At 54.6% G+C, this 16456-nt stretch overlaps 1 protein-coding gene across 5 annotated transcripts in view; it reads left to right on the forward strand.

Moving 5' to 3' along the window:
• The window catches only part of Kazn (kazrin, periplakin interacting protein), a 992111-nt gene that overhangs the window by 931967 nt on the left and 43688 nt on the right, over positions 1-16456 (forward strand). For all 5 annotated transcript variants that reach the window (XM_063235547.1, XM_063235549.1, XM_063235548.1 and 2 more), the window contains 3 exons: positions 11819-11955; positions 12511-12681; positions 15902-16091. In XM_063235547.1, the coding sequence (XP_063091617.1) occupies positions 11819-11955; positions 12511-12681; positions 15902-16091 (498 nt within the window). The remainder of the gene's footprint in view (positions 1-11818; positions 11956-12510; positions 12682-15901; positions 16092-16456) is intronic.

Consider the following 16456-nt stretch of genomic DNA (forward strand, 5'->3'; position numbering starts at 1 on the left):
TGCTGTTTTAAGAATGCTGTTATCGTTGGTGTCAGGTCCAGCCCTGGATTAATTCACTGCACTCTACTGAGTAAACATTCTGTGGCCTGGTGCTGCCAGTGCAGGCTCCTCCTGCCACCCAGGGAGGACAGTCGCCAGCTCCCACACAGCGCTGGCACTGGTCACTCTCCTGAGAGCCTTCCCCCAGACCATCCTGGTACATGGGACAAAAAGGCCATTGCCCGAGAGCTGCCAGCGATGCTGTAGGAACAGCCTGGCCGGCTGGCCCTGAGGACCCAGGTCATGAAAAATGAGCCCCAGGGGCTGGGGTTTCCTGCAATGGGACCTCAGCTGCATGATTTACCCTGCCGGTGCCTCAGTGTCCATATTTATAAAACAGGACTAATCCTAGTTACTAATAGCACCCGGCTCACAGGCATGACCCCTTTACAACAATTGCTGACACACAATAAGCACTAAATACCTTTAAATGTTTATATGAGCCGGATGGGCTGTAGTAGCCAGGCAGGGGTGAAGGTTCCTAGTGACAATCACATTCAGCTGCTCTTTTGCCTTGAAAAGCCACGTTTTATGTTGTTCTGTATTATTTGTGGCCCTTTGCACTGAGCCACATCCCCAGCCCTTTTTATTTTTTATTTTGAGGGAGGGTCTCACTAAGTTACCCAGGCTGACTCAAACTTGCAGTCCTCCTGCCTCACGCAGCCTTCCAGACTGCTGGGATTGGAGGTGTGAGCCGCTATGCCCAGTGCAAACCACATTTCTCATGACAGTCGAACTCAAAGAAACTCATGTGTAACCCGCAACGCCAGTTATTAGTGCTCGGGGGGAGGGTTAGCTGCCTGGTGCTGCATGGGCACAGACATAGGCCAGCGGCAGCCCTCCTGACCACTGGTGCAGTTGAGCTGGAGCACTCGGGGCTTCTGTGTATCGTGCGGGGAGCACCTGCTAAGCACGGACTGTCCATGGGGCAGGTTGGACCTGAGCAGGCCCAGACACCCCTTGCCTGGTGTCACTCTTCTGTGTATCCCAGTCCATCTGCTGCTGCCGCCACCTGGCCCCCGGCACCATCTCTGTCCACAGGCAGCCACAGCGAGTCAGGCACGGTCACCGTTCACCATAGGGGACTGAACACAGGTACAGGGGGCCTTATTGAATAAGCGATGTGGTTAGAGACCTGGGGAATGGTCACGTGGACAGATGACCGCACAGCAAGTGAACAGTGCAGACTCCAGGAGCCGTGGGGAGTCAGATGGAGCTGAAGGTTGCAGAGTCTGAGCCCAGGAAAGCCAGGATTGCCAGTGATCCTGGGGCTGGAAGAGACCCCTGGTACGCACAGCCCTGCTGGGGTCTCAAGTTAGAGGGACTGAAATAGCACCAGCCTGTGGTGGCCCTGCCATGCAGCGGCCATAGGGAGCAAATCTAAGCCCTGTGGGCACAGAGCCCCCCAGCCTCACCACCTGCCCTCTGGCCACACCTTTGTTCCCTCCAGAATGCACTGAGCTCTCTCTTGGCTGCCCCAGGGTATTTGCATTTGCTGTTTCTCTGCCACCACGTTTTTTGCCCGCTCTTGGCAAAGCTTCCCCAGACTCTGCCATCCGCTGGCACCTGGGGATTTCTTGGCTATTTATAGCACTGACCTCAGTGACTATTTAAATCATGGCATTTAAATAATAATTAAAAATGTGTCATGTCTGTCTATCTCCCTCACTTCAGCATAGCTCCCGTCTTCTGTCTGGTCTACCAGATTCCTGACCTCCCATTTTGGTGCCTGGCTCATGTCGTAAGTTCTTGTTGCATCAGTAAATACAAGGTGGGCAGCTGAGTGTGATGGCTTGTGCTTGTAATTTTAGCATTCTAGGAGGCTGAGGCAGAAGGATCTCAATCTTAAGGCCAACCTGGGCCACTTAATAATTTAGCAAGAACCTGTCTTAACATTTAGAAGTCAGGGGAGAGATGCTAGAGGTATAGCTCAGTGCAAAAGCCCTGGGTTCAATGCCTGGTTCTACAGATGGATAAAAACGTAAGGCCTGGTCTTGATAACACTGTGACCAAGTCCTGCCCGTCTTCTTCTTGACCTAGATCATTGATTTAAATCAATGTAGAGATTTGTGTAGAGACTGTAATTCTGTGTGATTCAATTTAAAGCCTTCCAGTTTTGGGGCAAGACCACCCATGGGCTATTTATAGGTGCTAAAACCAGACTCCTGGAGGTAGCGAGTTCTCTGTCCATAGAGGTGTGCAAGTTTCACACCCCCAGCTTAATGATCCTTGCAGTCCTGTAGGTCCCTGGCCTCCCTGCCTTGCTCCCAGCTCGCTCTCTGGCTCCTGTCTCCCTTCTCTGCATTACCTCTGGGCTCTTTCATAAGACAAATCAAAGTCCACCCGAGAAGTCTAGGTGCGAACATCTGCTCTGCTCGTGCCTATAATTTTACAGGATGAATGTTTATCAGTCCTGAATGTATATTCAGTGACAGGCTTGGCTGATCTTTTATCTGATTACACTCATTAACATCTAAATGTATAATCATTAATATATGTGCATGGAGGCCTAAATATTTTATCGAGGTCTTAATTACAGGAGACTTCCCGTCTTACCATAATGCTCGCACCTCACCAATGAAATGGACAGCATCAGGTGGCTCTGGGGCCCCAGAAGCAGCCAGACCCCCCAGCCTGGCGTGGAGCAGTTGTCACCCCCTGCAGCTGGCCCTGTAGTAACAGTGACCTCAGAACTCAAAGTTTGCTGTTTCTGGGTCATTTAAGACTCAGAGGCTGAAGGGGATCTATTGTACCCACTCCACGGAGGTGGCCACTGAGGCTCTGTGAGGTCAGGGGTCTCCTGAAGGCCCAACGCTGGACCTTCAGCGCTTCAGAGCAGGACAGTTTTGCTGTCTGGCATCCTCCTGGACATCTTCCTCCATTCAGGCCACAGCTGATCTAGACCATGTCGTCACACCCTGTGCAGGACTAAACTGGACCTGAACTCAGACCCATACCTAAGGTGTGGCTCGGCTGGGATTTGAATATAAGATCTGCCCTCGTGATCTGTCCTGACCTGTACCCTCTGCAGCCTCTCTCCTGACCTGGCCCGGGATGAGACTGTCTATAGCCACCAGGCTACTGCCTGTGCCCAGCCTTGAACAGTCCTGCTGAGGCTCCCTTGGGAGCAGGGGTAATGGGACAGGCCCCCAAGGCACCACAGCCCAGAGACAGTGCATGGGTTCCCAAAGCACGAAGCGCCCCAGATTGCACCCTGGTATCCACTGGCTGTTCCCGGCTGCACACCGCCTCCTCCATCCAGACTGAGTCGCAGCCCAGCCGGATGGTGCCTGAGAGTGACCTTCCGCATCCACACGAGCCTTTCAATCGAAACAGTCCTCTCTGGGTGGGGCAGGGGGGCTGCGGTAGAAACTGCTTTCCAGAAATCCATGCCTCCCCACCCAGCCTACGGAATGTCATTGTTCCGGGCTTCCCCGTCCACTATTTTTAGTGTGATTTGGAGGAAAGAGCACCTTTTCCTGGACTCTCCTTCCTAGACTGGAAAACAAACCCCTCCCCTGTGGCCCACCTCTCCCACTTCCCTCCTGCTGGGAGCTGCGCCTGGGAGAGGCCAGGAAGGGGCTAGGTTCCCTGGGCTACCACCTGCACGGTGTCCCCATGGGTCCCAGCAGGCCTGGGTGGCAGTGGCACATGCCCTGTGCCTGGTGAGGACCAGACAGTCCGAGTGGTCCGTGCAGCTCCTGTGCGGCTGGATGACACCTTGTCTGGGGTCTGATCACCCCCTGGCTGCATCCTTCCTGGCTCACTCTTTTCCCCCTGGGCGTCCTGGTCCCTGTGCACATGCCAAAGGCAGAGGCAAGGAACGGTGAGCATCTGTCCTCTCTCCAGCCCCCAGTGTCCATCAGGTGGTCCTACAGCCCCACCTCGAACCTGCCCTGATCATCCCTGCCTACCCTTGGACAGCTCTGAACAGATGTCACTGAGCATTGAAGAACAGCCGGGCAGTCCCAAGCAATGACTCACTTCCACTTGCCTTTAATTCTCACAGCAGCAGAGTGAGGAAGAAGCCATCTTCCCACTGACACACAGAGGTTGGGGAACTTAGCCAAGGTCACATGTTGGGCATGGTTGGGACCAGGCTTTGACCCTGGGGCTCTGCAGTGCTGGGTCCTCCATGGTGAGTGGCCCTGAACCTCTCCTGTGTTTCACCCCTCAGACCCCCGCTCAGGCAAGTTCAGAATTCCTCTGAAGTCAGGATGCGCACCATCACTGGTACCAGGCCACCGTGGGACTGGGTTCTAGGTCCACCTCTCAGGCTCAGTGCCATGTTCCACCCAGGGTGGGGCGGGGGGTGGCCCCATATCCTTGAGCTGGAGGGGCACTTGGGAGTTGTGAGCTGGAGTCTTCTTGCACCCCCCTCATACCCAGGTTGTACAAGTGGAGGCCAGAGTTATGGGACAGAAACAGGAGCATCATGGTCTGACCTGGGAGACCCCAAAGGACTTGCATGGCCCAGCTGTGGAGAACATGCTGTTGGAGGGCTGGTCAGGACATGCTCTGGGACACTTGTGGCCCAAGATGCTGTCAGGTGGGCAGCGGGGAATACTCTCAGATCTGAGTGTGGAGCGCAGAGGTGCAGCCCACGCTGGCATCTGAGTAGGGCTGGATTTAAGACCATGGGCTGAACAAGTTGTCAAGGAAATGATGAAAAAGGAAATTCCAAGAGCTGCAGCTGCAGCTTAATGGATATAAAACTAAGTGCATGAATCTGGGAATCCTTCCTTAACTTTTGCAGCTCAAAGTTCTTGCAGCCATCTGGCTGATTCGAAAAGACTGGTTTTCTGCCAGTAGAACTGCCTCTCTCTTGTGGTCAGCGGGGTTAGTCTTGGTTCAGTGGCATGGTGATTGGCACAGCACTGACCCAACTACAGAAGTCACTGAGTAGTTCCATCCTGTGCCAGAGCAGACATTGCTAATCAATCCAGATTCCTGGCAAAGTAAATCAGTTAGTCATGTCTGCCTTGGCCAGAGGGCTGGAACATAAGAACTTTGAGAAACCGACTTGTTCTACCCCAGTTGGAAGTTGGAAAGGGCTGGTGCTATCTTTCTAGGGTGCTCATAAAGATAGGCTTTCTGGGGAGACCCTACCTCTGAGCCTAGAGGTACTGGGCTCTGGTGCCAGGCTTACCTGTTGTACATTGTGAATGAGCTGCTTCCCTCTCCATGACACAGTGAGAAGAGGGTCATTGACCTTCACAGGGAGTAGAGCTCATATCAGCCCCATCCACACCTCCAGCCAGGCCTGCCCTGCGTGAAGCTTTCTCAGCTGTGACTTCTGGTCTTTACCCCTTGTCCAAGTCTGTAGGTCAGCTGTTCTTTCTTGCCTGAGAGCCATGATGAGGAAGGATCCCCGGCTGAAGTCAGGTGAACTTTGACCTCTTCTTATCTCACCCTGTTCATCTTTCAAACAGGAAAAGCCATAGCAAACTGGCACTCAGACTGCCAGCCTCCCACTGTACCCCAGATCTACCCTGCTGGCTCCCCGTCCCAGGTCTCTCCCCCCTCAGACACCAGCTGCACAAGGCCCCCTACATTTCCAGGGCTGGGGCTCAGGCCTAGAGGCATGGGGAGGTGGGAGATAGGAGGAGAAACAGGCGTTTAATGAGCACTTGCTGTGTGCAACAGAGGTTAGTGCTGACCTGTCCCCCAAAGCCTTGCAAGGTAGCAGTGACCGCATGCCGCTCCACAGTGGGGGCACGGGAGCCCCAGGGTGACCTGTACTGTCACAGCCCTTGCTCCCAGAGCAGACAGAGGCCTGGCATCCAAGCTCCCTGACTGACGCATATGTCTGAGGTTCTCTTCTCCCCAGACGCTCAAAGGCTTAGTCCTACTGCTGGCTCAGGATAAGACAGCTGGTCCCCTGCAGGGCAGAATTTATGACATAGTCTTTCTGGAGATGAGGAAACAGAGGCTTGATTAACCTCAGGCAGATTCCTAAGTGGGTGCTTCCAACCCCACCTCTGCTGATGCATCAGGACACCTGGGCCAACTCACTGCATGACACCCAGCATCCTCTGTGTGTGGGCCTCAGTTTCCCCAGATGTAAAGGTGAGCTGGAAGCATCCAGTGCCTCCCATTTTGGTGGGTGTTTATTCAGAAGCCAGGGCCCCACAGGTCAGCGTGCCAAGGCTTTCTGGCACCTGCCTGCTGCCTCTCACCTCCTGGTCTCAGTGGAGACCCTGAGACTGGTTGGTAATGCTAAATAGAAAAGGAAAGGGGTGCCCTTCTGACTGAGGCTGGGTCGTACACACAGAGGCACACGCATTTGCATATACACATGCACCACCGTGCACATGCAGAAGTACACACACACCTCCCTTCCCGCAGCCACAGGGCAGCAGTGAGGTACACACAGCATATGAGACTGCCTGTAGTGGAGACCTCAGAGAGCCTGCCAGGAGGCCAGGCAGTACAGGAGTGGCATCGTGTGGCTGGAGTGTCCACATGTGTGTCTGCATTGTCCGCTCACTGGTTTTATGAAACCGGCTCTGCCATGTGCTTTGGCAGTAGCATGTGAGGGCTGTCAGGGCCTCAGATAGACGCCTTAGGTTTATCTCAGGGACCCCTGTGTCCAGGGACCCCACAGCCACAGCTCCTCTCCCACTGGCAGGTTCCACCACACTGGAGGCAGGCGAGGACAAGCATGTGTGCGGTCACCAGCCACGCTGTGGGGTTGGCTCAGGTTAGGAGGGTGAACGCTGGAGCACTCGGCCAGGTTCCTCAGCACCCTGGGGACTCCCACCTCCCCATCTGTAACACAGAATGACTTTGTAAAGCACTCGAGAGTTAAATGATGAAGCCCCAAGAGGCTCAGCTCAGTGCCTGACACTTGCTAACGGTCACTGTGTGGGAATTGCTGTATTTCTTGGAATCCGCGGGTGGGAGGCTGATTCCCCAAGGACCCAGAGCCAAGGTGGGATGTCAGGTTCCCGTGCCCCGATTGCCACCTGCCCTGCCCCACTGTTGGCATTGGGCACCCCGTGGACATGTTTATGGGGTACCTGTGGATGTCCTGTGTATGTCAGTATGGGCTGCAGTGGAAAGGGAAGTCTCCTGGGGTCTTGGAAGTTAAAGGGAACCACCAGAATTCAGCACCTTCAGTGTGCTGGAGGCTGAGGTCAAACTGATGCTCCAGGAGGAAAAGACAAGAATGGGTTGCCAGGCCGCTCCACCCGGTAGGCCCTCACTGCATGCACCACCTTGATGGGTAAGGAGAAACACTCCTGTGTTCAAACCCCCTTCCTCCCCAGGAGCACTGACCGCAGGGCACTGCCGCTCTTGGCCTCTTGGCTGTGGCCTGGCATCACAGGTGAGGACATTTCCAAGAGCCAAGCTCTCGTTCCCTCATTACAGTGCCCAGCAGGTGTGGCATCACCCACCAGTGACTGTGCTGTGGTTCTAGTGGCCTGGCTGTTGGAATGGGACCCATCTGGGTGGAGACTGGAGACTGGGAGGTGAGGGGAACACTGGTGGCCTAGCTGTGGACCTGTACAGGAAGGGCCAGCTGTGTCCCTGTGAAAAGCATGTGCAGGCCATCAGAACAGGGTTTGAAGGACAGACAGAAGCATAGCATGACGGGCCAGAGGGAGGGGCCGGCTGTGGGTCCTCACAGCTGTGGTAGATTTGAAATCATTTCTTGGGGATCGATGATGGGAAAGTGCCGTCGATTTGCTTAGAACTACAATCCCAGGCCCCACATCCCCCTGAACAGGCAGCACAGCACCTGGACACTTGTGACCTCAATGGGAGCGGCTCCTTGGGCAGCTTCCTCAAGCACCGCCGACCAGTGGCACAGACACCGGGATCCACGGTGCCATGCGTCCTTGTATGCGTGCTTTGGAAAAGCAGTGTGCAGACTGGACATGGGCTTCTGTGTGTGGCAGTTTCAGGGGTACCCCGCTGTGGTTTGAGGTTGATCTTCTCTTGACATTTGTGCCAAAGACTCAGACCTCGTGTTTTCTGGGTCCTCTACCTGGCAGAGTCCGGCCCAAGGAGGGCAGAGCGTGCAGGTGCCCCCACCACAGGAAGGAAGCTCCACGAGGGAGTCTGATTTTTCCATTACACGGAGTTCTGACCTGGGTGGAAAGCATCCCCCCCCCTCCGGGCCCTCTATCTGCCTTTATGCTCCCCAGGCTTGGCATGAATCTCCCATCCTGGGGCACTAAGAAGGCTGAGAAAGATGGGTGCATTTTCCACTGGACATCTGGGTCCACTCTAGGGACTAGAGCTCTATCCCTTAACCTGCAGTAGAGCTTGAAAAATCAAGCATTTTGGCACAATACAACTCCCCCACACACACCTACACACATCTTAAGGAGGACAGAGGCACAGGTGCTACTTGTCAGTCATGTGGATATGAATTTGACTGTCACACCATCACCCATCCGGAAGGCACTGGGCATCCCTGTTCTCAGCAGCAGGCATGGAGTTGGCACACAGCAGGTGCCTTGTTGGACAGTGGGAAGCTCTGGTGTCACCGTCACCAGTGGCGAACAGCAAAGTCTGCAGTCTGGTTCTCACCCAGATGGAGCTGTAGCAGCCGGGAGTCAGAGCCTGGGAAGTTAATTTCGAGCCAAAGGACAGAGGCTGAAGGGCAGGAGGAACCCACAGGAGCATCCAGCTACCCTGCTCTCTGGCAGTGGCTCTCTTCTAGCTGGGAGGGACTGTCCAAGGTCCTGGGGACCCTGTCCCCGAGTTCCCTGCTGTTCTTGTACCCACTAGTGTGAAATCAGCTGAGACCTAAGCCAGGCCCTGATTGGCCCCTGCTCCACCTTTGCCTACTGTGTGGCTTTGGCTCCATATCTGGTGGGTGACAAGGACTCCGCCTGCCTGCAGAGTATCTGACATAAACAAAGATGCATCCTGGCTTATGGTTTTTGAGGTTCTAGTCCATGGTTAGCTGATTCCATTCCTATGGGCCTGAGCCATGAAACATCATGGCGGAAAGGTATGGATGAGCAAAACTGCTCATCTCATGACAGCTGGGAAGCAGAGAGGGGAAGAGCCAGAGAAGGAGGGGCTGGAATGAGTCCCCAGGGTCACACCCCATGACCCACTGCCTTCAAGTAAGCCCCCCACCCCCCGAGCCCCATGGAGTCATCAGAATAGGGTCACACAGTGCATTAATGCAGAGTTTGCAGCCCTCGGGATTCAGCCGCCTTCCGAAAGCCCCACTGGTGAACACATGGGCCTTTGGGAACATTTTAGGTCTCAATCATAATACTAGGTACCACTTTGGATGTTGGGGTTTCTAAAAGCGAGGTTCTCCTATGATGTGGCCTCACTGTGTTGGAGCGGGGTTAAGCGGTAGCCTGACCACACCCCTCCCTAATCTGGCCCAGGGAGCCACCTCTGCCCGGTAGGACTGGAGCAGAGGCCTCTCCCTGTGGGCTCTGCATCATCGCCACCCATTAAGGTTCCAAGCCAGCAGGCATGGAATTCCTGCCCTGGTGACCTAAACCAGTGCTGGCCAGGTTGTGAGAAAGACGGACAGGCTGGGGGACCTCAGAGCTGGAATTTGCAGGGCTGCCCAAGGCCTGCAGTCCCCAACATGGATCTCCTGTGGGGTCCCTGTGCATGGTGCCAAGCCAGCCCCACCTGTTCTACCTGGAGGGTCCAAGGGGAAGGGCAGGAGGATGAAAGGGTCCCCAGGGCTGGAAGGACATTGGTTTGTATTGGGTCAGTCGTTGGGTGGTGCCAGGCTCCCCAGTTCCTTCCTATACGTGGCTGAGTTGGCAGAGTTGGATGCCCCATCTGCCCCGTGTCACCACCCCCTACTAGCTGTGAGGCCAGAGACCCCTCAGAATTGGGGGCCCCACTGTGAGAAGTCATGCACACACAGGGGGGATTTGGGGTCAGATGTGGCTGTAGCACTTTAAGCAAGTGACCACTCTGGGCTGTCTCAGGCTGAAAGATTCCAGAGCACAGGAGTCGCTTTGTCCTGTCCCCCCTCCAGAATTAGCTCCTCCATGTTCTTTCCAGGGAAGGGTAGAGTTCCAGGGCCTCTGGAAATCCCCGGGGCGCCCACCCTTCAGTCAGAGCCTGTCCTGAGCCCTGGGCCTGCAGGAAGGAGAGTGCGGGGAGCCCGAGTCACGCTGCCTTGTGGACCGTGACAGGAGCATGTGACGCTGCTCTGGGTGACTTTGAAAAGCTTGATTGAGATAAATTCACATAGCACAGTTTCCCCACTTCAAACCCACAGGCCCGGGGACCTAGTACATCCATCACCACAGCCAGCCTCAGAATGTTCCCATCGCCTTAAAGGGAGCCCCGTGACCCCAGCTGTCCCCGTACTCTCCCAGCCAGCCGCAGCCCAGCCTAGGCAGAGGCAAGGCTGAGCTCCTCTCTGTCTAAATTTCCTTCTTGGGGACACGTTCTGGAAATGCAGTCACAGGACACGCGGCCCTTCATGGTCTTCTCCGTTAGCATCGCTCCCTCAAGGCTAGTGCCATGGGTCAGCACTGTACTTCCTTCATTGGGAAATACTGTTCATAGTATGCGTGTATCTTGTTTTCTTTGATCATGCATTGCTGGACACGTGTGGTTTCCACCTTTTGGTTATTATCAGTCATGCGCTTAGAGCACGTGTTCACAAGCGTGTGTTTCCCCTCCGGGGTGTGTGCCCAAGGCTGGAATCGCGGGCTTTGATCTTTCATGGCCCCGACCCCAGACTGCTTCCAAAGCCACTGTGCCGTCCCTGCTTCCTCCGTCCTCACCGACACATTAGTGACTTCTTTATTTTACCCGTTCTCCTGGATGTCAGCTGGTGTCTCGTGATGGTGCTGACTTGTGTCAAAAAGACGCCAAACCCCTTTTCATGGACTTCCTGGTCACTTCTTGGAGGACTGTTTCGATTCGTCATCTTTTTTTTAAGAGAGTTGCCTTTATCTTTTGTTTCTTTGTCTTTTTTTTTTTTTTAATACTAGAGGTTGAACATAGGGTCTCCCCATGACCCACACTGCCAGCCCTTTCTGTTTTTTCTATTTTATTCATTTTATTTTGAGACAGTTTCTCTGTCATTAAATTGTCTGACCTAGGCTTAAAACCTTGCCACCCTCCTGCCTCAGCCTCCCAGAATGCTGTGGTTTCGGGCATGTGCCATTGGTGCCTGGCCCCTTTGTTTTGGTTTTCTTTCTGTAAATAGGTTATGTTGTTGAGTTGTAAGAATTATCTGTATATCCTCAAGATGAATCCCTTGTCAGACACAGGGACTGCAGACCTCCTGACCCCTCTGTGGCTGTCCTCACATTTTCTCGTGGTGTCCTGTCAAGCAAAAGTATTTCATTGGACTTCATGATGAAGTCCAATTTATCTTCAATTTTTTTTCTTTTGTGGCCCATATTTGGGTGTCTTATTTTGCATGTTTTGAATCAGTCTCTTCTTCCCAGGGAGAAAATGGGGTGAATGAGGGGCTGTTTGGCTGGGCTGTCGTTCCATGGGCCAGAGTCTGGGGGTCTCATTTTGACTGAGAATTGAGGCCTCTTCCTCTTCCAGGGCTGTGGGGTCAGGAACTCACCAGGCATCCGCTCCTGACCCCGGTGGGGGGGGTAGCCTCTTTAGGGTGGGAGGGACATTTAAGCAGGACCACTTCCAGTGTGGATGATAAATCTGAGAGGTGAGAAATGGGACATATAGATCCGGTGGGCCTGGGTTCGAATTCTGGAGGTCTGGGGGAGACACTGGCCGTTTCACAATCCATTAAAAGGCACAGGGGTCGGATGCTGGGGTCTCAGGGGCTAATAGGCTCCTCTGTCCACAGCCATGAAGGCCGACCGGAAGCGCTTGAAGGGCGAGAAGACGGACCTGGTGAGCCAGATGCAGCAGCTGTACGCCACGCTGGAGAGCCGCGAGGAGCAGCTGCGGGACTTCATCCGCAGCTATGAGCAGCACCGCAAGGTCAGCGCTGGGCTTGGGCACCCAGAGGACGGGGGCATGGCCCCAGGGGTGTCCGGGCCGGACAGGGTGGATGCTGGATGCTGGAGTTGGGACTCCCTGTTTCCATGTCTGTGCCCTCGTGGCCTCCCATTCACCCTCTCTGAGCCCCAGTTTCCCCATCTGTAAAAGGGTGACAGCGGCATCCCTGCTGCCACAAGGACCCTGAGATTGTACACACCAAGCACTGGCACGGTGCCGACCCTATAACAAAGACGCAGTGATGTGAACTATTCAGCTTATTAATCCCATCACAAATGTGAGGCCAGGCGTGGTGGCGCACGCCTATAATCTCAGCATTCAGGAGACTGAGGCAGGAGGATTGCTGTAAGTTCAAGATCCGCCAGGGCTACAAATGAGTTCAAGGCCAGCCTGAACTGCTTAGTAAGACCCTGTCTCAAAAAAAGACAAATATGAAAAGAACAGAGCTTTGACCTTGTGGGGTTCCCCAGGGGTCCCTGAGCCCAGAGTCCCTACCAGGTTGTAATCCCTCAAACACTATTTCCTCCCCCGCTGCAGGAAAGCGAGGATGCGGTCAAGGCTCTGGCCAAGGAGAAGGACCTGCTGGAGCGGGAGAAGTGGGAGCTGCGACGCCAGGCCAAGGAGGCCACGGACCACGCGGCAGCCCTGCGCTCCCAGCTGGACCTCAAGGACAACCGCATGAAGGAGCTGGAGGCCGAGCTGGCCATGGTGAGAACTACCCTCAGGATGAGGACAAGACTTCAGGTCCAGAGAGTTGGTGCAGAGTGGGGGTGGGGCCAGCAGGCAGGCTCCCCAGGCCACAAGGACGCTTGGAGCCCATCCATCCCTTGCACCAGGAAGTGTGGGGCAGTGGGGGGCCTTAGCCCATGCACACTCCCCGGACAGCTGCTACAAAAAGCAGGGTATTGGGGTATTTAGGAAAATATTTTGAAAGAGATTCACCAAACTCAGAACATTTGTTATCTAGGATCAGTAGGATTGCACAGGACTTCGATTTCTTTCTTTTTCATTCTATTTCCAAATGTAACGGCCAGAAAGTGTCTTATTGAGACCACCCAGGAAGAAAAATGCAGGTTTTTTAATTGTAAAACAACCCCCTCCCCCCAGACACTGTTCTGAGAAGGTGCCTGGGGCCACCTGAGCTGTGCCTGGAACTCCTCTGAGTTTCCGTGTCTTTCCTGTGACTGGTCCGGGGCAGGGGTCTTGATCACGTATCTCTCTGCAGCATGGCTGGGGAGATATAGAGAGCTCGTGCCAGCAGTGTCTTTGAAACCCACCAGGGCTCCTGTGGCAGCGGCCAGTGGAGGTTGTACAGGGAGTCGCTGAGGAGGGTCTTGCATGGCTCCAGATGGACCACGTCCTGCAGGGCTCTCATCTCTCTGGGCCTCCTGGTGCTGTCCATCTACACAAGGATGCCAAGCATAGGGCTCTCCTGCAATTTCAGGGAAGTAATGCAAGGGACCCTTAGCACGGTGCCTGTGCGTGGTTAACAATGACAGTATGGATTCCTAAGGCCACTTGCTTCAGAGCAGGGCTGTCTCTCCTGGGTCTCCCTGCCCGATGCTGACCCCTAGTGGTGAGGGCCATCAGGGCAGGAAGAGACCACAGCCTGGGGTCCCCTCTGGGCTTGGCTTCCCATGATGTGGGTGCTGTTGCTGCCAGCCCCACAGGTCTCAGACCAGCTCTCTCAGTATCCAGCACAGACAGACAGATGGACACAGTGCCTCCTTGTGCGGAGCTCTGGCCCCACATCCTGGGGACTGCCTGGATTGGCAGCCAACTCACCTCAGCCCCTGGTCCCTCCGCCGGGCCCCTCAGGGGCCTGCTTCCTCCTTCTGGTAGACATCCAGCCCTCGGCTGCTGGAGGTGAGCAGCATAGATGTGGATCTGTTGGGCAACACCACAGGTGATATCTGCCCGGGGACAGAACGGGGCTGTGCAGAGTTGTGGCAGCTCCTGACTGCTGGGGAGTCCATCTAACTGCAGCCCCTCTGTCATCTACCACCTGTAGTTCTGAGTAATCAGCAGACCCAACTGCCCAGTCTGTCCACCCTGCTGATTCAAGGCCAAGTCCCAAGGTTTCAAGAGCAGAAAGCTGCTCAGACTAGCTGTGCTGGGAGGCATCATGGTCCAGGGGAGGAGGAGGAGGAGGCCAGGCTTAGAGACAGCTGCAGAGTCAGGCCAGCCTGGGTTCTGGGCAAAAGGGTCAGCACTGAGTGCCATGGTGGGGAGAGGGAGTCTTGGCACTTTGTTCTCTTTAAATCTACCTCCTCCCCAGCCCAGGTGAGAGAGCCCAGGTGTGGGCCTCAGTTTCTCACCTAAAAGTGTTCACCATACTTGCTAGAGGGCCAGAGGCCTAGGGGAAGAGCCACCTCCCTGAGGGAAAACTTGGCTCTCCTCATCAGTAGGTTTTGCTTTGTTTTTTGTGGTACCAGAGACTGAAACCAGGGGATTCACACAGAGCACATTCCCATCCCCTTCATTGTTTATTGTGACACAAGGTTTCCCTAAATTACTAATTTGGGCACTTAACTTATGATCTGCCTGCCTCAGCCTCCCAGATTCCTGGGATCATAGGAATGTACCACCATGCCTGGCTCTCTGTGTTTCAGCTACGTGCCGTTATCACCGTCAGACAGACAGGGGCACAGAGACCAGGAACAGGGGAGGAGCCTCTTAGGGTCCCACAGCCAGGAAATGGGGGGGCTGTGACCGAATTGGAGCAGTCTACTTCCCGAGTCCCAGCCCTGAGGCACAGTGCTTGCACACCCTAGCAGTGAGGACGCTGGGGCTGAGTGGGGGAGAAACTCGCTCAAGCTTGCACAGCAAACGGTAGAAGTGGATGCTGGATCCATTTCTACCTGGACTTCTGTCACATGGGCATATTTGTATCACTTCACCGACTTGCAGGTTCTAGGGGCTCAGAAAAAGGTGGAAGCTCAGAAAGGAAAGGAGGGGGTCAGACCCCAAGAGGAGTTCCCAGCATGGAGCTGCATTCATGAGGGAGGTCAGCAGTAACGCTGTGTAGATGGCCATGGGGAGGTGACCCAGCTGGCCGAGTGTGCACACATGTTTAAAGTTGGCCTTTGCAGGCCTCGCCTGCAGTTGAACTCTGTCTCACAAGCACTGTCTTCAGGATCTCAAATATTGTGTGGTAGTTGTAATCCCAGCACTTTGGGAGCTAAGGCAGCAAAATCCTAAGTTTGAGCCCAGCCTGGACAACCTGGACAGCCCAGACAAGACCCTGTCTCTAAACAAAAAGGGCCGGCAGTGTGGCCCAGTGTGAAGGGCCCACGTTCAAGCCCTCGTACTAGAAAAAATAATTGTGCGTGGGCTCCTGGGCCTCAGAGCTCACCCTCACCAGTACCACTAACCAGTCCTGAGCCCATGACAGAAGGTGCTATACCCAGCCCTGCTGGGTGGGGACAGGAGAGCATCATGCCCAGACCTCTTCATCCTGCCGTCCTGGCTGCTGCAAAGGGCCAGGTGGGCATTCCTGCACTGCCTGTGTGTGGCTGCGGATATCTGTAAGAAGGAAGAGCCACGGGTTACCTGCCATGTGAGGGATCTCCCGCCTCCTGCCCATGAGCCTGGGAAGCTGGTCAGGAAGAGGAAATGGACAGAGATGAGAATCTGTATTCTCATATGTGTGCCTTTTCTTCCCCAAAGAATTGAATCTCACTTGCAGTAAATCCCACATACCTTAGGGGGAGATGACATGGCTAAGGAACCCAAAAAGGGCGTTATGTATGGTCTTGGACCCTTTTCCCTCTGTTTGGAGTTGACTCTAAGATGTAGCCAAGTGCTGTGCCACCCTGTACAGTGGTGGCTCCTTGGCTTTCCTGCTGTAGTGGCAGGTGGGGCTGAGCAGCAGCCAGACAGGTCTCCTTGATCACGGCTTCTTCCTGTCTCCCGGCTCTCTCTCCAGGCCAAGCAGTCCCTAGCCACATTGACCAAGGATGTCCCCAAGCGGCATTCACTTGCCATGCCAGGCGAGACGGTGCTCAACGGCAACCAGGAGTGGGTGGTGCAGGCGGACCTCCCGCTGACGGCAGCCATCCGGCAGAGTCAGCAGACCCTCTACCACTCCCACCCTCCCCACCCTGCAGACCGGCAAGGTGAGTCCTGCTCAGCCTGGCCCTGCCATGGCTTCGAGCACTTCTTACAACGCTGTCCAACCTCGTGGAAGAGGCAGGCTAGGACCATATAGGGCAGAGACCATGGGTTCTTGTAACTGAAGAGGCTAAAATATGGACTTGAATGGCTGGCTCCAGAAGTTCAAATAGTAGCTGAGTTCAGATATCATCATCTTCTCTCTGACCACTTCTGTCCATCTCTCAGTTCTGCCCACTGTCATTAAATGTCATCTTTGGGTTATCTCTTACTACAAAAGCAAAACAAAGCCCAAAAGTTCAACTCAGGGCCTTTAAAGCTCACAAATTTTGAGAAACAGAAACTCTTTCCTCTGATACATATCAAACTC

This window comes from Cavia porcellus, unplaced genomic scaffold (genome assembly GCF_034190915.1).
Source record: "Cavia porcellus strain 051 isolate PalLab524CR breed Dunkin Hartley unplaced genomic scaffold, mCavPor4.1 scaffold_25, whole genome shotgun sequence".
NCBI classification, from domain to species: Eukaryota; Metazoa; Chordata; class Mammalia; order Rodentia; family Caviidae; genus Cavia; species Cavia porcellus.